Genomic DNA, 23,706 nt, shown 5'->3' on the forward strand with positions numbered 1-23,706 from the left:
GTTAAAAAGAACAGGTTTTCGATAAGAACTGGAACAGTTCGAACAAGTTCTTCAAATTTAACTGTTCAGTGCCATCTCTAGCCAGAAGTCACAAACTAAACGACAATCGATGCAAACTCACGAGTAAGCCGAGTACCCGAGTGTAAACAATCGATTACGTCGCCAGTGGCCATTTTGTTTTTTTAAAGTATTAAAAAAACTGACGTGGGTATTAGTTGCTACATCACTTAAATAACTGTGCGATTGAATATTTCAATATTCGGCGGTTCTTGAGAAAAGTGCCGCGAAGGAATTTAAAAAATGTCAATTGAATACTTGCAAGTTGCCGAGGAAGAAGGAGAAGAACCAATAGAATTACCCAGTGAAGATGATGGAACTCTGTTACTTAGTACATTATCCGCTCAATTTCCAGGGGCTTCTGGGTTGAAGTATAAGGCCCCCGAAAGCAAAACCTTTAGAGGCGTGCGACTAACTGAAGGAAGACTTCATCCTCCCCCAGATAGCGGATGGGGCACATACGTATATTATTGTGTTTTTCCTAAAGGTATAGTTTTATTCAGCTCAAGCAGCAAGTAGTGTACTTGTATTTGAATGTGACAGATGGTTGACAGGAAATAATCAACCTTTGGACACGTTTTTCAAAATCAACTGTTGGTATTTGGATGTAAATCGATTGACATCTAACCATTTGTGAATTCGTCGGCGGGTTTATGCAAGAAAAGTAACTAATTTTATAGTGGGTGCATTCAACACAACAAGATTAAGAACTAAGACCACAACAAATCAAAGAGAATGTTTACGTAAACTTGACTAAAGGTGACTTTATGCACACCCGATTAACAAGTAACAAATTTTAATTAGCAAGGAGCAAGTAACAAAAACGATGGCATTCATGAATTCCCAGTTGAAAAGTCAATAAAATAGTATGCAAGTGCTACTGGAAAAAAGAAATATGTAATATCGACTAGGGTATATCTATTTTTGTGTATTTTTCAACACAACATCAGTTTTCATTTTAGCGATTATAGAAACCAATTATTTAGGAAATGGAACTAAACAGAACCCAGACTTTGGAATTTAAAGAAAATTAGGTTAAGATATTCCCCATTTCTACTGTTCCAACCAGCCCCAAATCTCGGTGTTGATGTTTTGTGTTTTCTTACCCTTTAGCAAGATAATTGTTATAAAAGTTATTGGGGTGAAAGTTCTAGAATTGTCTGTAATAAATGAATTATTGATAATGAGCCCAAACTTACCATTATCCACAAGTATAAAATTATCCACAATAATAGACGTATATCCCTTTGAGTGTGATTGTATTTTTCTGATATTTTAGAGAATAAGAGAAAGAGTGATGACAATCTGGAGAATTCGACTGCAAAAACTAAACGAATGGAAACTAAGTTACGTTGTACAGATTTGATAGTACTTGGTTTGCCATGGAAAACGACTGAACAGAATTTGAGGGAATATTTTGAGACATTTGGGGAAGTGTTGATGGCACAAGTAAAGAAAGATGTCAAAACACAGCAGTCCAAAGGATTTGGATTTATCAGGTTTGGATCGTATGAATCTCAGATGAGAGTTTTAGCGCAAAGGCATATGATTGATGGAAGGTGGTGTGATGTGAAAGTTCCAAACTCTAAAGTAAGTACTGGCTTTGTCCAGGTGAGCGTGTAAATCTGCAGTGTCTGTAAATAACTGTGTTTTGGCAACTTGACATTGCCTTATTGGTGAAACAAATTATGTATAGGAATGTAAGCTTTCACGGCTGGCGTCATTGTTTTGTTGGTTTTCGGGTTTCGCTGTGGTCTTCTTTGGTTACAATCTCCAAGAAGAATACTTGGACCACGTCACTGAAGATGACCGTTGCAGTTGAAACGTTTGGAGATTATAGCCAAAGTCAGATATTTGTTTTTGCGATTCTCGTGAGGCAGTATAGACATAAATCAATTCCTCAAATGCACTGCTTTATAGAACTACAAAAGTGAAACCTATAAAGAAGAGACTATCAGACCTAGGAAACCGCTTTGCCAAAAATGAAACTAACTTGGAAACCCTACAGGCATTATGTAGGAAAAAAGTTGAAGGACAACCAAATTCAAATAACCGAAAAAAACTATTTGGGAAAACATCAAACGACTCTCATATTTTTTTTTTGTCAGAAATATAATGTACCTCAAATCTATTGTGTAAGCATATGTAAAAATCACTGCAAATATTTAAAAATTGTATACTGGATGAAGGACTTCGGTCGATGGCCCTCTGGTATTCACCAATAAATGACATTTATCATTATTATTTCGTTGTCGCTACCTATTCAGCACCATTACAACACAAGGCATAAAACCAACTCTGTGAAACCCAGAACTGAAAAAACGAAAGAACTGAAATGTCACACTTTTTTTGGACCAAAACTTTTTAATGAGCTACCGTCCGAACTCAAAATGATCAACTTGTACTAAATGTTCAAGAAAAGGTCAGAACTTGGCTGTTCACTTTCCTGTTAGAAACACTAGAAAGCTTTATAGCTACAAGTAGAGTATGTTATAGACTTGCATGAGGTGTTGCTCATAATATAATCTGCAGATGTAATTATTTTGATATAATTATTCTAATCTGATATAAAATTTAATATTTTAGAAATGTGAGTTGACTAAAGCTTTTACATTCTTATTTCACTTTAAATTGTTTAGTCCTGATTAAATTTTAATCTTCTAGTATTAATAATTTTTAGATTTATATATTTATTTAAACAAAATTAGAGAATATTTGTTTGTATTCAAATGATGTTCATGTTAGATGTTTAAACAAAGATTCATTTGGTTTGTTATTAAATCGTTTAGATTTACATCCTTTTATATTTAAAAAGACCTGGAGAACATTTGTATTTTAGATGATTGTTCACTTTTAATGTTTTGGACAAAGATTTCATGCCTTGCACGGATTCATTTTCTTGTGTTTTTTTTCTGTTTTAGTCATTTTCTGATTGGTAGAATCGAGACAGGTCATGTAATAGTACAAATAAAACATTATTAGTATTATAAAGAAGACCATGGCAAAATCCGGAAACCAACCAAAACAAATTATTTGTATTGTAAACACTGATCTCTTTTTGATATTATCTTGCTTTCTAAGCAAGTTTATTTTTGATAATCTCTACTAGTATTTTACAGACAGCTGACACTTCAACTGAATTGAATGAATTTAATGAAAATACCTTGCTTATTTTGGATCAAATTTAGGAATGTTTGTATCCGTGATGGTATATGTCACAAAAGTTAACTCGTAAGCTTCCAGGTTTAATGCAAGTTAACTGTTGTAATTCTCTACCAGTTTGACTAGATAAATGAATATGTTTTCTGATATAAAATATTTGATTGAGGAGTGCCGTTTCAAAAGTTTTTGTTTATCTTCAAAATTTACAGTATGCACGGGTATAAATCTTACAAATCATTTCAATTGATTAAAATAATGAATGTGCTCCTAGTCTAGAATGAAAAATGTATGAGGTAAATAATAAGCTTTTCTCTCAAAGTTTCGTGAATATGAATTTTAGGTGTTGAGTAAAGAGTAATTGAAATAAACCTTTCTGGAATGTTTGGACTAGTATAATTAATAAGTTATTTTCTTGCTCAGTTTGTTGGGATGATCTGACTAAACGTGGACAAGAATTGAATGAATAAATGACTAGTATTTTTAATAGTTCTAACAACTACAAGAAATTATATATAAAAATGAGCAGCTATTTATAAAATTGTGCGATATGTAGCATATGTAATATTGTGTACTTTAAGACACACCTGAGAGTATTAGGGTTAAACCAAATATTTCAAAATCTTCATAATAGGGCAGAATCCAGAAGAATATGAGTGAAATTTCCTAATACAACATCCCTCGACTGACTAGTACTAACTAGAGTTGAATAAAAATCATGTAGAGTAATTCATATGAATTAAAAAAGTATCCATCATTTGCAGATCGTATTATTGTAGCTGAACTATCAGTAAACAGTAATCCGGATAGAAAATACGAACAGAGGCTACCCGTCTATGCGATCGTGATTGTACATTGAGTCCTCTTTTTAATATTGATATAATGATGATCATTGAAATCCAATTTGAAAGCACAGCACCTCAAAAACTCTTTTCGACATTTATTTCTAAACTAAAATACTCAAAATGAATGTAGAGACAATAAGTAAAAAAATATGTATTATTTCATGATAAAAACTTCTGGTCTGTACTTCATACTAATTCTTATCATGTTCCATTCGGTTGTTGTTTCCTTTTTTTACTTCTTTTTGTACTTTTAGCTACAAAATCATTGGACATGTCTCTATTCATTATGAGTAGTTTATAATAAAATTATTGTATTTATACCTTTTTCAAAGTAGTAGTACACTTATGCCCGCGTTTTTTCCAATCCTCAAAGCAGTTCTGATGGTCATCCTTGAGCTCTCTCATGGGTCTCTTCAATCTCGGGAACGGGAAGAGGTCGCAGGGGGGCGAATCTGGTCAATACGATGGCTGAAACGTGATTATTGTGATGCAAAAACTATGAATTATTTTTCCACGATACAGTGCGTTTTCTTCATATTGCTTCTCGCAAGCAACGCATAACTTCAACCTTATTGAACACTACCTCCATGTGGCAAGAAATACTGATGCACTATGCCAAGGTAATCGAAGAAAACAGTGAGAGAAACCTTGACATTTTATCGAACTTGGGTGCTTTTTTGGTCTTGGTTCTCCATTGAGACAATTGAACTTTGATCTCGATGTCATAATCATATACCCATGATTAGTCACCAGTTATGACCGTTTCAAGTAAATTTGGATCGTCGTTGATTTTATTCAACAATTCCTGAGCGATGCTAATGCGACGGTTTTTTTGTTCAAAATGCACAAATTGCTGCCAAAGATTTAAATTTGTGTAATGGGGAATGTTAGTCCTGACGAAAATCAAGTAGTTTTCATGAAAGAGCTCTAAAACAACGCATTTTAAACTTATCATTTCAACCTTGAAAAAGTTATTTAAATACTTAAAAAAGAGGATGAAATAATGCATTCAACATTTAAAGGTATTCGTTTCTATTTCACCACTTGGCAACATTGGTTATAGCTGATAAAGAACAATGAATCTGTTACCTGTATGAGACAAAGATGACATATTTCAGAGGCGTGCTGTTCTGTTTACTTATGTTCCGAGTTCCGAGACATTCTGTGACATAATATGACATTTTGTACACCTAACCTATCTTCCTCTATATAAATAAATAACAAAACAACTGTCGTTCATGTGTCTTGTGGAGGTGGTATTGAACTATAATTTATATTTTGCCTTGATTGTTGATTTATAAAGATAATTTTTCTTCTTTAAAGTAGAATATCTAGGTACGTATAAATTATTTCAACTTGATATAGTCGCGTAACCGACAATCGTATATATCTGATGACGTCACACTATCGACAAACGCCCAGATCAAAATCTCGTTTATTCATAATGGTAGATGCTATCGATTGGAAATTTTCACCATTATACTCTGGATATATAATATAATCAGATTTGACTGAAAACAAATGAACTGTGTGAATACCTCAGTTAATTCAGGAATTTATAGTTCAAAAAATTTATAGACGTGATGATGCTTCAATAATCTATATTTTATTTACCTTGCAGGAAGGTTTTATCCAACAAGTACCTTGCAAAGTTTTCATTGGAAGATGTACAGAAGATTTAACTGCGGACGACCTCAAGGATTACTTTGGCAAGTACGGGGAGGTAACGGACGTGTTCATACCGAAACCATTCAGGGCTTTCAGTTTCGTCACGTTCTTGGATCCTGAAGTAGCTCAGTCTCTTTGCGGAGAAGATCATATTATCAAAGGTGGGTTGATTTATTTCTGTACTAATAATGATTTTATGAAAATGATTTGTGTTCCACAAATTTATTAGAGAGAAAGTAAGACTTTATGAAATATGGAAAATACTATAATTATTACTATTTGCGCTGGATGGTCGAATTGACCTAACTATTGGCCAACATGCTGATTGCCATATACATTGAAAGTTTTCCTGTATTTTGAGTGAGGCTGTTGAGGTTGGATTATCAGATTTCACTTGAAATGAGTGAATTACAAAGTTTTGGTTAAGTTAGTATTCTTCAGCGATTCAAAGAATGTCACTGACCCTTTTAAATTAATTATTGTTATTATTAGCTTCACCTGTATGTATGCATGTATGTTTGTTTGTAACTCTCAGTTGATCTATTCGCGGGCAGATGGCGCTGTACGTAAACTCCTTGATATATCGACATTATTGCTTGATTAATGGAAAAACAGATTTTTTTTAGATCTGTTCGCGCTGTTAGTAACTTCCTTGATTTAATTCGAACTCATTTTACATGTATTTATTCATTTGAAAAAAGTATATTTTTTTATAAACGCGCGCGCCTTCTGTCTTATTTGTAACCCTCTTTTGCGCGCTGATTCTCAGGCTTCCTCTCCGAAATCAGAAAATATCAGTAGTCATTTTTCTAAACAATCTACAACTCATTGATTCCAAAATGTAGATGAAATAAATATAGTTTAAAAAGACTTAAAAAAACACGTTTTTAAAGAACATCGAAATTTTTTGTATATAATACAATTACATTACATTACATTAATTTCATTCATAGTGAAATCTACATAATTAAAATTACATAAATTCATCAGACTAGTCAAACAGTTTAAAATACAAAGGGTGCACTTTAAGATAATTCGAGACTTACACTAATACATTCAATCTACATTACATCTAAAATTTTAAAAATCATTTATGTCATAAAAAGCATGACTTGCTAAAAATGTTTTAAGTCTGTTCTTAAAGTTTAAAAAGTTTTTTGACTCTAGAGTTTTGTCTGTATCCAATATGTCACCGAACTTGTTATAGCATTTAACTCCTATGTCTTTGGGAGCATGTTATTCAATTTCTAAGCGTGAAAAAGGTTGGCGAATGTTTAATTTGTTTCGTGTATTATAAGAGTGTAAATCAGCGTTTTTTTTTGAATGTTTGATTATATTCTTTGACATACATTATAGGTTGCAGAATATATAAACTTGATAGTGTTAGAATATTTTCTTTTTTAAAAATCTCTTTACACGATGATGTTGGGGTCATATTGTGCATGGCTCGTAATATTCGTTTCTGTACTGTAAAAACTCTATTGATATGTGTTGATGAACCCCAAAATATTAAGCAATATTGAATATTTGACTGCACAAATCCATAATATACAAGATTTAATACATGGGGTGATACTGTGTCTCTTATATTTTTCGGATTACATAACACAGAGAACTTAGTTTTGTGGTTACTGTGTTCACGTGTGTTTCCCAAGTGAGCTTTTGATCTAATGTTACCCCCAGGAATTTCATTTAATCAGCGACTTCTATAGATTTGTTGTCAATATGTAAATGAGGATTGGAATCAAATGTCATATTTTTTGGTAGAAATCGCATATATCTCGATTTTTCTGCATTCAATGTTAGGCCATTTTCTTGACACTATTTAATAAATTCAGCGGATGCTTTGTTGCAGTTCTCAATGGGTTGTTGATACTGAGGATGTGTTAGTATAAAATTTGTGTCATCTGCATATATGTAATAATACTAGTATTATTCGTTCGTTATTGTTTTTAGCTTATTTAAAAAATATATTATTTGGAATATATTGTTTGGAACACATTTCACAAACTCTATTGCGAATACACTAAAAAATGCGATAACTATGACATCTGACAATGATAGTGTTGAAGTAGTCAATCATGCCTCTATGTTTTTTCACCCCTACAGTGAGCACGAAGTTATTAGTATTATATCAAATCTCAAAAATAAGACTTCAGTTGGTCTAGATGAAATATCTGTAAAATTAATAAAGGATTGCAAATATATTTTAGCACCTCATCTCACCCAAATAATCAACCTTTCTCTACTCACAGGCCAATTCCCAGATCTATTAAAAATTTCGAAGACAATACCAGTCTTCAAAAAAGGGGACGAGGGCCTAATTGAAAATTACAGGGCAATTACACTGGTTATTCCCATCTCCAAAGTCATCGAAAAAGCTGCATATGATCGTATAACCTCTTTTTTAGATAAATACGAAATCTTGCTTAAGTGTCAACATGGTTTTAGAAAAAGCCGATCCACCGAAACGGCAACGACAGAATTCACACAGTACATATACGAAAAACTAGAACAGAATTATTTCGTGTTAGGAATTCTCTTTGACCTATCACGTGCATTTGATACACTGAATCCGCGGATATTGTCTTATAAACTCAACTCGCTGGGCATACGAGGCTCGCTGAACGACTGGGTCATTTCATATGTTACCAATCGCCAGCTCGTAGTACAGACAGAAAATGTAATATCAGAAAAATTTAGCATAGAACTGGGTACACCGCAAGGAAGTATCCTAGGCCTAGGAAAGACATTCATGTATGCAGATGATACCTCAATAGTGGTGCATGGCAAAACGCCAGAAGAAGCAAATAACAGGGCCCTTACAGTCATACATGAATTTCATGAATGGTGCCAAAGAAATCAACTTTTATTCGACTCAACTCTGAACTACAACATTATGTCATGGGGAAATAGCACAGAAATGGAAAGACCTTTTGTAATACAAAAAAGGATAATTCGTGTAATATTTGATCTTCCCTATAACGAATCATGCCGAGATACTTTCATACGGAACACCATCCCTACATTAACTAGTATATATCTCATGAAAATCTCAATGTATGTCAAAACAAATATCAATTACTTTGAGAAAGTCGGAAATAGTTCAAAGTATGCCACTAGAAATTCTAAAAATTTGCGACTGGGCAGGGTTAATCACGCATTCTTTAAAAAACTGGAATCTACAGAGGATGTTCTTATTTCAACTTGCTTCCTCACAATATCAAATGTTCATCCGTAATAATCTTCAAAAAAGAACTGAGAAAGATTATGAAAAAGGTTGCTTCTACAATATACAAGAATTTGAAAATTATTTAAAAACTATAAATAGTAGTACATAACCAATAAATAAACCTTGTTAGCATAATTAGTGGGTATAATTGTTCAACTGCACTCTAGTTTTGTGTAAGGTCAGTTGGAATATTGTAATGTTATCTGGACCTGTATCTTAATTGCGATTTTCAGTTATACATAACTCAAATCTGTGTATACTAACACACAAACAGTGTATCGGTGTACACAGTGTATTAGTATATACATGGATTTTATCTCCAGTATACTAAGTTTGTATCTGTTGTATGCTATTTAATTGTACACAATTCATATTCTATGTAATTTCCATAAGCTTACCTTGGTTTTTATCCTTGTTGACGTTCACAATCCATGTCTATTGAAGATGTGTTTAGTATATAATATACCTTATACTTTTTACATTTCATTTTATGTATTTCTGACTTACCTAATCCATGTAATAGTGGCAATGAAGGAGAAAATAAATATCTATCTATCTATCGTGTTAGGAATCACACGTTAAAAGGTAAGACCTCGTTAATCCTTAGCTCGCACAAGTTTCGACTTCTGAGGGTTGTCGTACGTAGGGGTGCGACAGCTGGTCAACGGAAAAACAGATTTTAAACAGATCTATCTATTAACTTTTTAGTTCGATGTTCTTTAAAAGCGTGTTTTTTAGTTTTTTAAACTATCTTTATTTTTTAATGTAAAAAGATTAAACAGTGGGTTGTTTGGAGTGTAATATTTTCCAATCTTCATAGGTTTCAAGCCACACTTTTGAAGACATATGAAAGTCTGGCTTCGTGTATGCCAATTTCAAAGAGGCACCAAACTTTCCTGGCCTCCAAAATGGAATGTGTTGAGTGTTTTTTGGAACAAGTTTCAATGCCTTGTTCAGTCTGATGAACAAGCTGTTTGTAATTATTATAAGAAACACTCGTCTGCAGTTTTTCAGCCGTCTTCGTTTCTTTGAGAGATTGTTCTTTTTATGTCTCTCTTTGATTATTTGCAGTCTTATTGATTCTTGTTGTTGGCTCAGAAAGCAGTAATCATTTCTTTTTTATTTCAGGAGTTTCGGTGCATGTGTCTAATGCAGCTCCCAAATCCGATACTAGGGGCGGCGGTGGTCCTAGGGGTGAAAGGGGGGGAGGTGGTGGTAGTGGCTATGGCAGCCAAAACCGTGGAGGACTTTCTCAAGGTGGCCCTGATGGTGGCATGTACAACCAGAGATACAATGGTCCTGGACCTAACCAAGGCGGATGGGGAAATCAAGGGGGCCCACGAGGAAATATTGACATGCCAAATTTACAGACGTTAGGTGAGTGATAGGCATTTGAAAGACATTTTAATGAAAATCTTTTTCTTGATGGAGATATATTTATTGAAAGTGAAATACAGTATATTCGCTGAGAATGCGTCTGTAAACTATAAAACTCAAATTAAGTGACGGTACGATAAGAAAAAGCATGATATTTTGCGCTAGAATCGGCATAATGCATTTACTTATAGGATTACAAAATGCCTTGAAGTGTATTAGACTTTTTATTCATCTTCTGACTCTCGAACAATACAGAATATTTTGTTGATGGTGTTGTTGGACTGAGCAGATGTATATCTAGAATTTGGCATGTAGAGTAGGTATTTTCTGATCTATAGAGCACTATATCTCTTAAAAAGGTTATTTTCCAACACTGTTTCTATAACATTGAGAAATATATTGACGTGGCAGGGTCTTTAACTTGTGAAAGACCTCAATAAAGCACCATTTTATTGATTTTATATTTGTGCTTTCAATTAACCTACACTCTACTTTTATTATTTTTTAGTAAATGATTTTATCTTCGTAACTCTGAACAACGGTTTCTGTATTCGTGACTTGCCATAAATGTACTAATGTAAGACTTACGGACTCCCCCCAAAAAAATGCAGTGTATAGTTATTAATTTATTTTGATTAAATAGGGGTTTGCAATGGTTTCTAATATTTGCCTTGCAGATGTATTTTTCTGCCTTTTTTGTAAAACAAATACTGACCGTAGCAATTGTTTGCTACAAAATCTCCAGGTGGCGACATCATATGTGTGGAGCTACTGGAATAAGTGTATCTAAATTGAAAAATGTGGTCGAACTCGACAAGAGTGGTTTGAACTGAACTCCATGGATTTACTTGAAGCAACCAAATGGGGATTGCTTCTCCTGACGAAAATTAAGTTAGTTTTCATAAAAGAGCTCTAAAACAACGCATTTGAAACTTATTATTTCAACCTCGTTCTTTAAAAAAGTATTTGAATACTTAAAAAAGAGGAATGAAATAATGCATTCAACATTTAAAGGGATTCGTTTCTATTTCACCATTTGGCAACATCGGTTATAACTAATAAAGTTCAATGAATCTGTTACCTGTATGAGACAAACAAAGATGACATATTTCAGAGGCGTGCTGTTCTGTTTACTTATGTTCCGAGTTCCGAGACATTCTGTAACATATGACATTTTGTGCATCTAACCTATCTTCCTCTATATAAATAAATAACAAAACAACTGTTGTTTATGTGGCTTGTGGAGGAGGTATTGAACTATAATTTATAGTTTGCCTTAATTGTTGATTTATAAAGATAATTTTCCTTTTTCAAGGTAGAATATTATTTCACCTTGATATAGGCGCTGTTGCCAATATGTGAATTGGAAACAAATCCCTTTAAAAATTAAAACCCAACATTTGAAACATCAATTTGAATACTTTTCGAAGTGAATTTGAAAAACTCATGAATTAAACTCAACTTCATTTTGTTCAAACTTGCATTTGCTGTAATAACCCAAATTGAGGAACATTCCCTATTCTAAATGGAAATTGTACAGTAACTTGTTTTTTTAATGAAACGAAAAAAAAAATAGCATATGTTGGTTCGACAACACTATACAGAATATTGACAAATATAGGATATGAATACAGAAAGGAAAGCAACAGGAAAACTGAAAAATGTGCTGTTCTACATAAGAAAAAAGAGTTTTTATAAAAATATCTTTAGGTTAGAAATAGATAGAACGATCTCACAGGAATATATGTTTTGGTTCACTGTCACTTTCTATGGATTAGACAAAAAAGGAAAATATGTATTTCCGAAAGTCTAGGCCCTGACGTTTTATAATTCAGAGTTGTAGCCTCAACGAATATACTATACCATGGTTTAACCAACCTAATTTTTTTTAATGAAGAATGTTGGTATCTTTGTCTAACTGTGAGTAGTTATTGCATATGTTTTGGTATTATTTTTATCAATACCATCATCTATAATGATTATTTCGAATTAAAATTGCACTTGTATCGGAAAAAAATATCTCATCACTTGAAAGATTTTGGCTGCATGCGATTCTAACGTGACGTTTCCGTACAGTTCAACTTCTCACTCCTGCCTCCTTCCTGAATAATCCGAATTGCGAAACCATCAAACCCTTGAAAGCTGCAGGTAAACTTTCCAACTCCCTTAAAAGTATCCGCTTCCAAAAGTGATTGTTTTTAGGATATAGTGAAAAGGATGGATGGATGTGGAAATGATTCTTGTCGAAGAACTTTTTTGTGAGTAGTTCTTGTGTGTTATTTTCTTTTTGTTAACTTGAATGTGCCGTTTATTTTCTAAATAAATTTCTGGAATCAAAATTGTGTTTTGATTGATTGTTTTGGTAGTCTATAGTTGAAGAAATACCTATTGAATAAGTTGCTAAATTCTTTGTCGAACTATTTTATGAGTTGGTTTTTGTACAGGAGGGAACGAAATCGAAATGGGGCCGAATGTTTCAGGTTCAGATTCGCATTGCCTAAAAAAGTGTTGACAGATTTTAAATCTGTCATGAAATATTAAGAAAACTAAAATTAACAATACCAAAACATTTGAAAGAGGTAGTTAAAAAGATGACATAATTGAAAAATGAGAAACAATGAATGAATAAACTGTGCACGTGAAATTCAGAGTCATAAGAATGTTAATTTGTAGAAAACAAATTATTGTGTCCTGAAACGAAAAAGAATTTATGGCTTAAGATAAAAATCTGTTGAAATCTGTTTTTCCGTTAACCAGCCTCTCATGAACGACAACCCTCATAAGGCGAGCTGAGGATAACGAGGTCTTACCTTTTAACGTGCGATTCTTATCACGTAATAAAAGAAGCCAATTATTTGCAATCGATGAAGATATTGCTTCATTCATTGATGATAACACCTAATTACATATTATGTAAACAGATCAGAAAGGTAAGTCAAGCTTTGTTGCACATCCACTGAAATTTTCAAGTAGTTCGAGTCAAACACGTCCTCAGACTACCATTATTTTGTTCTTCAAAGCTTGAAGTAATTATTGAGTGGAAATTGGAAACTGCAGACATCCTTTTCCCACGTCCTCGCTTAATTGCCGATATTAACCTCTCCGATGGTTTCCTTCCAAACAAATCACACTGCATACATTTATGCTACTTAGGTATAACAGGTCAAGGACAGCAGGGTAGTAACCAAGGTAACTGCAATCCGCTTGGTCTCGGATTGAACGCATTAAGTGCTCTTCCTATGAATCCCGCTTTGGTAGCAGCCGCCCTCAATCAAGCAGGATGGGGTCTGATTGGTAATTTACAAAACCAGGCCGAACCTAATTTCAACCAAGGATTTGGCAATGGTCCCAGTAACAGTAACCGTAAGTTGAAATGGTAGTTTAGATCTGAATTTTTTCTGAGGTTTTCTTTTGAATTTTGATTCTTCTTTGTATAAACACTAGCAGACCCGGCCACGCGTTGCTGTGGCTAAGGATTTGTTATATTACATTGTACAATTCATTAAGAGGAACGGTAGGAGAACATCAGTCATGGGGACCATCATGCTTGTTTACATAGATGCCATTTGTATAAAAATATGACGACCTCCATGACAGATTTTCTACTACCGTAATCCTTTAGTACAATGAAATTATTATTTACGAACGAAGACGTTAAAGCTGGTATAAAAATCCACTGGATTGGGATTTGAAGGAGAAGGACTTTGAACACGATTTATTAAAATTTTCGTACAGTTGATATTAAGTAAAAATCAATAGAAAAGAATTAATTTTAAAATTTATTGTTATTTTTATTCAATTTTGAACAAATGGGTATATTACAAAGTTGTTAGTAAATAACATGTGACACTATGAATGAGTCCTAAATCTTTAACAATAATATTTATTATTTTGAATTATAAATACTTTTAATTTCAATCTAATTTAGCACTAATCGGTGCACAATATTTTTTGTTAACCTGTCTTTAGCTAACACAAATAGATTTGACGGTTTTCCTACACGTGAACATACAACATATACACACATCGAAAAAGTCTAGGGATATTTTTATTACATACTATCATATCATAATTTAATTTCGTTTAATTTCGATTAAATTGGTACACTCGACCACCCTGTAGATTAACATGGGTTGAACAAAGCCTGCAAAAACGGTAATTAATCTTTTATCAAGTTTTTTACAAACTGTAGGTTTTCGGCTGAAATGAATAATCTGAAAGTGTCGAGTTTGTACATTCTATGCAGTTCTTGCTCAGCAATTAAATTGGAAATATTGTGCTTCAATATGGAACGCCATCACTTACCATTGGCCGAGATGAATAGAGCTGTAGGGCTTATTCAAGGCGGCATGCAACAAAATGATGTAGCTCTTCGTTTGGGGGTCTCCCAAAGTGTTATCAGTCGATTGTGGCGGCGTTTCCGTGAAACTGGCAGTCCAGCCGAACAACATCCAGGGCGAGGACGCGCTACAACTGCAGTTCAAGACCGATTTTTGGTCTTAACCGCAAGAAGACAACCGACAATCACAGCACCTGAGTTGGTTAACGTCGAGTTGTCGAGAGGCAATCGCGGTAGAAGATAGAGTGGTGTCAAGAACATCAAAACTGGGATGCAAATGATTGGGCCACAGTTTTGTTTACAGACGAATCCAGATTTGGATTTCATCCAGTTTCTCGTCGAGTAAGACTGTGGAGACGACCTAGAAATAATGAACGTTTGAGACACGTCCAGGAAGTCCACACATACAGAGGTGGTACAGTAATGCTATGGGGCGGAATCATGATCGGCGGCAGAACCGATCTCGTTTTTCCAAATCGCTCCCTCACAGCTCGACAGTACCTCGACACCATTCTTCTACCTATCGTCCGTCCATTTGGTGGTGCTGTTGGTGAAAACTTCCACCTAATGCTCGATAATGCTCGTCCACATGTCGCGCGTCTAGTGACTGACTGGCTCACCAACGAAGGAGTTGATGTATTGCCATGGCCAGCACAATCACCGGACCTGAATCCCATCGAGCATGTGTGGGACATGCTTCAACGAAGAATTACTCCGCATATGGGGAACATTCACACAACGTTTCAATTGAGAGAGCTTTTAATCGCTGAATGGGCAAATGTACCTCAACAAGACATTGAAAATCTCATTTTGTCGATGCCCGATAGATGTAGGGCTGTAATAAACCAGCGTGAAGGCCATACTTTGTACTGATTCCAATTTTTTTTGTATTATGATGTTTTTTCGGGGTGCCAAAGAAGAGTCATGTTGTTTTTTAGTTTTGCTTATATGCGCACTCAGTATTTTTGACAATTTAATGAATTTTGTTGTAAGTTACATTCGTTTAATAATCACCCGTCAACTTTTTTTTTCCTAAAGCGATCTAAAAAAAAATTGCCATTTTTAACAATATCCCTAGACTTTTCCGATGTGTGTAGTTGCCCATGAGAAAAACATGGATTTTCCAAATCTAAACCACAAATGGATATTGTTTGGCCTTGAGACTTATTTATAGACATGGCAAAAGCTAAACTAATTGGAAACTGTAGCCTTCTGAAGGGTATGGTAGAATCTGACGGTATCATTGGGATATGTGACTTTTCCTTTAAACTTCCCAGTTAAAATGGTTGCTTCAAGAATATTTCGGGTGATCTTTTTAAAAAGTAAAATCAATTTAATTTCACAGTATTCTGTTTACTACAAAATAAATTCAACTGATAATTCAGCCTCAACAACACGTGGTGGTTATGCTATTGAATTGTAGCTTGTATGACACGTTTGTAGGTGTGCAAATTTGATTAAAATCGGTTAAGTAGTTTAGGAGTCCATCGCGGACAAACAACGTGACACGTAATTTATATATATTTGATAATCAAATCAAATCATGCTTTATTATCTGAAGAATAGAATTCTTATTGATAAAAAGATTTGAAAAAGCTGAATACACTTATTTGAATTAATGAATCGAAGAGGTTTTTTGTATTAAAGTGTATAATTTTTGAAATTCTTGCAAAGCGCTTTCGACTTTCGTCACTTGACAAGTGAGCACTGATGATGACGAAAGTCGAAAGCGCTTTGCAAGAATTTTAAAAATTATACACTTTAATACAAAAAACCTCTTCGATTCATTTATTGATGAAGCTTCCAAATGTAATAATATATATATATATATATATATATATATATATATATATATATATATATATATATACAGTCATGCTACTATAAAATATTTTCACAACAATACAGTAAAATAGATATAAAAACAGTTTTCCCTAATTTATTCTGTATCAATTGGTTATAAATACAAAACAGGACAGAGTTGTCAGATGATAAAAACATATACACATATACACCCATGTACACACATAATAATTTAATAAAATGTTTTGATTTCTTAATCCAGGCATTCAATAAGTACATACATATATACTCATACATACACACCTACTCCTAGCACTATTTATACTGAAACATGGAAATGACATATTTTGTACTGCTGTCACAGCTATTCAAAATTTTTTTCAAAAAAAATTCCCTCAAATCATAAAACGGTCTGTCTGTTAACATTATGTCACTTGTGTACGAAACATTAATTTTCATTCAAGGTCACGTCTTGGATGACTTGTGTCATAACTTCAGCAGAAACTACCCCAATTCGTTGGTTAAATCTTTTCTAAAACGAAGGCAAACAATTTTTAGTTGAAGGATGATTTGCTTTAGTTTTTCTGCTGTACAGACTCACATGGTCGATATGAACTTTTTTTGTTGGTTTTATTTGAAGATCTATTCTACCAGACAATAGTTTTTTATGTGTGAAAGCTATTTTCCGGATTTTTTGGCCGTGGTCTGCAAGTTTTTTGTGTATGACGTTTCGTCTACTACTGCGGTAGACATCAAAGGCGATGTAGTAACAACGGTTGCAGTGCCTTTGGAGAAAAAGCTTCAGATTTTTATATTACCCTTTTCGTGTTCTCTCCAATACTTGATGCTTGTTTAAAGAAATATACTTAAAATGTCAGATTAGATTTTTATTTGCATATTTGATTTCTGACCATGTTACCTGAAATAAAGTTTTATTTGTTTTTTCTCATAGCAACGAATCAAAATGGCGGCGGTCAAAGAGGAACCAATCCTGGATTTTTAAATTGGATGAATCAAGGTGGTGGGGGCGGTAGTGGGGCTGGCAGTGTAGCAGGAGTCGGTCAAAACAATCCTGATGGACAATGGTCCAGACAACCACAATCTAATCAAGATAAAGGATTTCTGAAATATGATTGAAATCTTTGTTGACGCTCTTCTCATGTGAGTATTGACGATCTGCCTATAGAGACTAACTTTTCTAATCTATAGATTGGCATCAGGGCCCGTTGCAATGGGAGAGTTCTCTCAGTGGTGACTTTTTCATATGAAACTGTAACTCAAAATCGGCAATTTTTACTCTTATTCAAAATAAAATTTCACAGTGAGCCTTGAAATGTGGATTTGAACTTCCCATGATTAATAATTTCAAAGCTGAAACAAAATAAAACAGTTGAAGAGAACCAAATCCGGGTTGGTTGGCCGTGGTAGAATGGACCCCTGAAGTAGCAACCGTTTTGTCTGCTACTGCGGCATACATCATCAGTGCTATGGTTAGGTCCAAAGTGAGTGGGTCTATTCGGACCTCCACCGCAACCCTTAAGAGTTTATTGTGGCTCAAACCTATTAACACTCGACCAAATAAACCCATCTTCTTAACGAAGCTAATTATTAGGTATGGTGAGTGGTCTTTCAGGTCACTTAGTAAGGGTACGGCTCTGCCGAACTCTAAAAACCTGATTCGGTCCCCAGCGGGGCAGGAACAAAGTATCCCCCCATGCCCCCGCCCGAGTTGAGTGCCCTGAAGTAGAAGCTTCCCCACCAGCTATTTAGCGAGGAGGACCTACTACGCCACTCCATCCACCCCCGCTCTCCGAGCGGTCCTCAACTTGCTGATGGGCACTTCAGCAAGATTGACGATATCTGACCTCTTTTGGTCGAAAGTCAGCCTTTGGGTGCTTTTACTTTCTTATCGAATCGTTGTTTTATCTGACTATTCCTAACTGAATTTAAGCATGGTGGCCCCCAAAAACTAACCGGCGGCTTTGTGTTAATGCATCGAGCGTTTCTCAGTGCATCCAATAAAAATTTTTAGAGTCGCGATCGCGGTCGAAGTGTTCTTCGCTGAACCTACCTGGAAGATAGCATATCTGGTTAGTGTTATACTTACCTAAGTCGCCTGACGGTGACTAACGGGGGCGGTCTGTTAATCTGTTTAGTCGGCCTGAGATGTTTGTCCCTTTCTCAGAATCTGGGGTCATCCATATTTAACGCATCGTGTAGATCGCGGAACGCTGGATTTGAGTGCGATCTGATTCTATCGAATGTGCTTTCTGCATGTTCTCTCATATACACGTCCACATATTGGTGTCCAGGTCTAAGTCTCTGTATATAAATCTATTGGGTATATAATAATGTGCGTTTACAGCGGCCCTTACGCTCACATTCATAAACGATTGGATCTTCTTCCTGTATGTCTGCGCACACTGGCCCCAGGCAGTACAGGCATTAGAATCGTTCTGATCATTAGTAACTTGACTTTCAATGCCATGTTACTACTTCTTCCTGTGATCAGCGCCAGGCGTCGTCTGGCCTATTCGGCCATTCCTATTCTCTGCTGTACGTGGGCCTAGGAATGTTAGTTTCCTGTTTAGGATGACCCCAAGGTATGTCGCTTTGTTTGTCCACGGAATCTCTTGTCTGTGAACAAAGTATGTGCTCTACTGTTTCATCATTTTTCAAGCACACTGACTTCCGATAGTCCGAGTCTCTGCATATGATTATTCAAATGACAGTGACCTGTAAGAAGGCCTGTTAGACATTGTAGTTCATCTCTACTGTAGTCAAACAACTGCTTGGTATCAAGCTTTGAAGGGTGAATAAACGCCTTGGAGTGATCCAATCCTGGAGGATTCCGCCAGAAGTCCATGAATCTTCTTGCCATCCAGGTGTTCTATTTTTGTTTGGCAAAGCCTAAAGCAATGCTAATGACAGGTTCTGGTCCGATGAAGCTGCTTGCAGCAACCTCCTTTGCTAGAGAGTCAGCAGTCTCATTGCCTTCCAGGCCAGTATGGCCAGGAATCCAGACCAGAGACAATCTGTTAAGTATATCTATTGAGGAGAGTCGTTTTTGTCAATTTGCTACCAATTCAGACGTTACTCGTAGGAGCCAAGAGCTTCCAACGCCGCTTGACTGTCCGAGGATATTTTTATTGACTTGTGCATGAGGTTGGATTCTCCCAATCTCTCCGTACACAATTCAATAACGTAAATTTCCGCTTGAAATACAGTCTCATAGGTTCCTAGGCAGATTGAGATATCTGTCCTGTGTCTGCGACTGAAAACACCTGCACCAGAATCGGAAAGTGTTTTTGATCCATCTGTGAACCAACAACTATCTGCTTGTAATATTTCCTTCTTCCGGAGGATCCAGTCCTCTCTACTCGGAAACAGTACTTTATAAGCAGTTCTTAGTTGACAGATTTCTCAAAGGCCTTTGACAAAATTGATCATAGCATCTTACATTCGAAACCGGACCTTATTGGGCTTAGTAATAAGCTACTAGGCTTTTTTGAATCGTACCTTTTTAACCGTAACCAAATAGTTTGTTACAACGGATACAAATCAAACACAATAATTGCTAAGTCTGGCGTATCCCAAGGATCGAGTTTGGGACCGCTGCTGTTTTTGATATTTATCAATGATTTAAGCACGCAAATAAATTCTATGAAACTTTTTTCTGCTGATGATCTGAAAATACTGAATTCTATCCAAAATGTGAATGATTGCATAACACTTCAGGAAGATATAGATAATGTGCAGGCTTGGTGTGAAATTAATAACCTACATCTGAATATAGGTAAATGTAAAGTCATGTCATATACTAGAAAACATAGACATATTGAACATCCATACAATATTCAAGGTAGTTTGCTAACCCGTTGTGTGGAGACTAAGGATTTAGGTGTATTTTTTGACTTTAAAATGGCATTTGCCAATCACATAAACAAAAAAGTTTCCGAAGCCAAACAAATGTTAGGATTTATCACACGAAATTGTCAAAACTTCACAAACATAAACGCCTTGAAGATATTATATTTCTCATATGTCAGATCCAAGCTTTTATACTGCTCAATTATTTGGAGCCCCTACTATTTCTGTCATGAGTACTCAATTGAAAAAGTTTAAAGAAAATTTTTGAAATTCTTGTACTTCAAAAACACTGGAATTTATCCAGCTAGGGGTTCTCACCACTATAGTCTTCTCAATCACTTTCAATTAATTTCTTTAGAAAAAAGGAGATGTGCTTCAATAACCTTTTTGCATAAACTACTGCACAGCCAAATAGACTGCCATTTGCTCCTGTCAGAACTGAACTTTAGGGTGCCAAGACCTCAGTCACGGCTGAATCTCACATTTTACTGCTCTGCAGCACGAACAAACATAATATCGCATTCTCCAATTAAATGTATGTGTGAAAACTACAACTCAATATGCAGCTGTTGCGATATTAATACTTGCTCGGCGAAACATATAAAAAAAGTTTCAATGGAAATCTTAAAGTGATATCAAAACTGTTTTTTCTTTTTTGTGTTGTAAGAGAGTCAGTTAATATAATCACTCTTACCAAGTAGCGCAATGACTAGTTATGCTATCAGTTTTTTCTTTTGTTTTAGTTTTCTTTCTTTTGTTTTCTATTCGATGTTATATATCATTGTTATGTTATATTCATATAGCATGTCAAGAATGAACATGATTTCATTTATTTTATCTATTATCAGTACTGATGTATTCAATATTGTCCTGTAATTGGGTGTTACCTGTTGGGCAATAAATGATATTATTATTATTATAATGTCAGAGGTCGTTTCCAGAATGCTGTGACTTCCAGTGTCAATCAACAGTTTGTTGCAGTCTGCATTAAATTGATTTGTGCAATTTGCAATGTGTACATGTCTATATGTAGTCCATCTAGCGTCTCCAGAAAAATGTGGAGAGGAGGTAGGTCTAGAAGGATCTCCATTGATCTCTCTCTGTTGAAAGATCTCTGTTGGGGTCACTCGGCACATACTGAAAGAATTTTTTGTATCCAGAGACGAGCTATTCGATATATGCTCTCTCATACTTATAGGGAGGATATTAGAGAAAAATTTATAAAATTTGGTATCTTAACTATACCGTCACTATACATTTATGAATGCATTAAGTTTATAAAAATTAATATAAAAACTTATGAACTATGTATCCACTACTCATTTACATAATACCCGACAAAAGAATAATTTAGTTCTACAGTATCATAGGTCGTCTAAAATCAGAAATTATAAAAATTATTATGGTCCAATATTCTTCAACAAAATTCCTGAAGCTATACACTGTACCCCTACTGAAAGTTTCCTGCAAATAATAAAAAAACTACTTATCAAAAAAGCGTATTATAGCATTGAAGAATTCCTGTCTGATCATGTGGTCTAATCTTTGCCGATGTTGCAGTGACACACAGGTAGAGCATAAATATTTTATAACTGTCTTTAAGTTTAAACCTTTTATATTATGTAGATGTAATTATAACCACGACTTACCTATTTTAGTAGTATATTCTGTGTAAACATGAAGAGTGTAAAGCATCAATAAAAATTTCTTTCTTTCATGGCCGCTGACGATTTGGCTCACAGAGACAAGCCTGTCTCTGGGCCGTTTTCTGTAAAGCCTTTGGCCACCAGTCAATTGCTCCATAAATGATCATTGGTCTGACGATCATCATATAAATCCAATGGATTTGTTTGGAACATAAGCTCCCAGTTTTACCACAAATCCTTCGACATGTCCATAGAAACAGTCTAGCTTTGTGTAAAACTTTTTCCAAGTGAGCGTTCCAGGTGAGTTTTTTATCAAGGACAATGCCAAGATATTTCACCTCCGTTCCAAATGAAATGATCTCACCATTCCATTTGGAACGGAGGTGCGTTAACTGCGAGGACAGAGGTTATTTCTCAAAGTCTCAACAATCACAGACAGAATTCATATATGTTTCGAGGGTTATGTTGCTCAATGCGCTTTCTAATACTTTCATTTGGATATGTTTCTTGTACATGTAATACATGTAAACTACAATTATATGAAAAATTGAAGTGTTGTTATACTCTGTTATATTATTCAAGAACGTTTTCCCAGTTCATCTACCGGAATAGTGCTTTCAGTGATGTCTGAAAAGAGAGGTTAGCACCAGAATAATAAAAACATGAAATGTTGATTCGGTTTTTCTCTAACACGGATAAACTAAGAAAAGTTTTTTGAAGCAGTAGATAATCTAAATAAATTCTGATAACTGGGTATAATGATATTCAGAGCTGTTGAGCTCACTGTTGAATTCAAGTGAAAATCAGAGTTTTTGAGATTGTACATGAAAAAACTAGGTTGTATCTGTTGAGAGAATTCACCCATTGTTTCGTACGCTTAAGATAGATGTAAAGTTAATTTATCACATACTTCCCTCAACTCTGTTTCTAAACATGTCAAATGGAATAACTTTTCAATGGAAAACATTATATTGTTTTTCTTTTGAATGTTGCTCATTAATTTTAAAACCCTCACTTGTTAACTTTGAAAAGTATCAGCCAATCCCATCATACACCCTCAGAACTCAAATATTTCGAATTTTGTTACAAAATGAATTTGAAAAAATTAGTTTTGATCAGTTTGAAGGTGGTTGAAGTTTTGATCATATGATATAAAAATTTGGTAGAAGGCATCCATTTAGACGGTTGAGAGGAGTACTAATTGTAGATGTGTGTTTCACAGTTGCCGTCACTCGGATTTTTCATGGATTTTTTCTTTTCAGCATCAGAACTCGAGAAGAAATAATACTTTTTTTTCTGTTATTTATTCAGTCCAACTTTTACTAAAAAAACAACCCAGTGCAAGTTCTAGAAAGGTATTTTAAGTTGACTGAAAATTATTTTATTTGTATTTAATGATTGTTTGGGAACCATGTTTGATAAGATGATTGAGTTTTGGTTATTGTGTGGCATAATTCAACTGTTTTGAGGTCTTATGGTATCCCATTATTTTATGTATGCATGATATATAACCTAGCGTGATTTGAAATTATGACATTTTCTTGGTAAAGAGATTTTGTGTATGGGAGTGAATAAGTGGAGTGTTACTGTAATTTAATTTTAGGTATATATGGAAGTAATGCTAGTTGAATAAATAAAACGATTGTTCATTTCGAAGTTTTTCAATTTCCTCAAATTCCTTGTTAATTCTTTTTGAGTATTATTTATGAC

At 34.7% G+C, this 23,706-nt stretch overlaps 1 protein-coding gene and 1 long non-coding RNA gene across 4 annotated transcripts; both read left to right on the forward strand.

Moving 5' to 3' along the window:
• The first annotated feature begins 123 nt into the window (after window positions 1–123).
• On the forward strand, window positions 124–23,648 carry LOC111508234 (TAR DNA-binding protein 43). Of its 3 annotated transcripts, none has more exons than XM_023163672.2 (7): window positions 125–544; window positions 1,337–1,647; window positions 5,683–5,890; window positions 10,090–10,338; window positions 13,501–13,701; window positions 17,433–17,641; window positions 23,259–23,648. In XM_023163672.2, the coding sequence occupies exons 1-6, from the start codon at window positions 301–303 to the stop codon at window positions 17,615–17,617; spliced, it is 1,398 nt and encodes a 465-aa protein (XP_023019440.1). In that variant the 5' UTR covers window positions 125–300; the 3' UTR covers window positions 17,618–17,641; window positions 23,259–23,648. The 3 variants fall into 3 exon arrangements, with proteins under 3 accessions (XP_023019441.1, XP_023019440.1, XP_023019439.1); XM_023163671.2 differs by having other exon boundaries at window positions 127–544; window positions 13,492–13,701; XM_023163673.2 differs by lacking the exons at window positions 13,501–13,701; window positions 17,433–17,641; window positions 23,259–23,648 and adding an exon at window positions 12,415–12,677 and having other exon boundaries at window positions 124–544.
• LOC141483130 (uncharacterized) lies at window positions 823–1,308 on the forward strand. Its single transcript, XR_012465927.1, has 2 exons — window positions 823–969; window positions 1,020–1,308. It is a non-coding gene; the product is annotated as an uncharacterized lncRNA (long non-coding RNA).
• Window positions 23,649–23,706: the final 58 nt, after the last annotated feature.

The sequence above is a fragment of the Leptinotarsa decemlineata genome, unplaced genomic scaffold (assembly GCF_025532065.1).
Source record: "Leptinotarsa decemlineata unplaced genomic scaffold, Ldec_3_MD MMD2_P_RNA_scaffold_1, whole genome shotgun sequence".
NCBI lineage: Eukaryota > Metazoa > Arthropoda > Insecta > Coleoptera > Chrysomelidae > Leptinotarsa > Leptinotarsa decemlineata.

What these genes read in the sequence shown, in the direction of transcription:
- LOC111508234 (XM_023163671.2), top strand. Translation starts at nt 301, where the DNA reads ATGTCAATTGAATACTTGCAAGTTGCCGAGGAAGAAGGAGAAGAACCA. An exon ending in AGAAGATCATATTATCAAAG is followed by an intron (nt 5,891 to 10,089) that starts GTGGGTTGATTT and finishes TTTTTATTTCAG; the next exon opens with GAGTTTCGGTGCATGTGTCT. An exon ending in TGGTCCCAGTAACAGTAACC is followed by an intron (nt 13,702 to 17,432) that starts GTAAGTTGAAAT and finishes TTTTTCTCATAG; the next exon opens with CAACGAATCAAAATGGCGGC.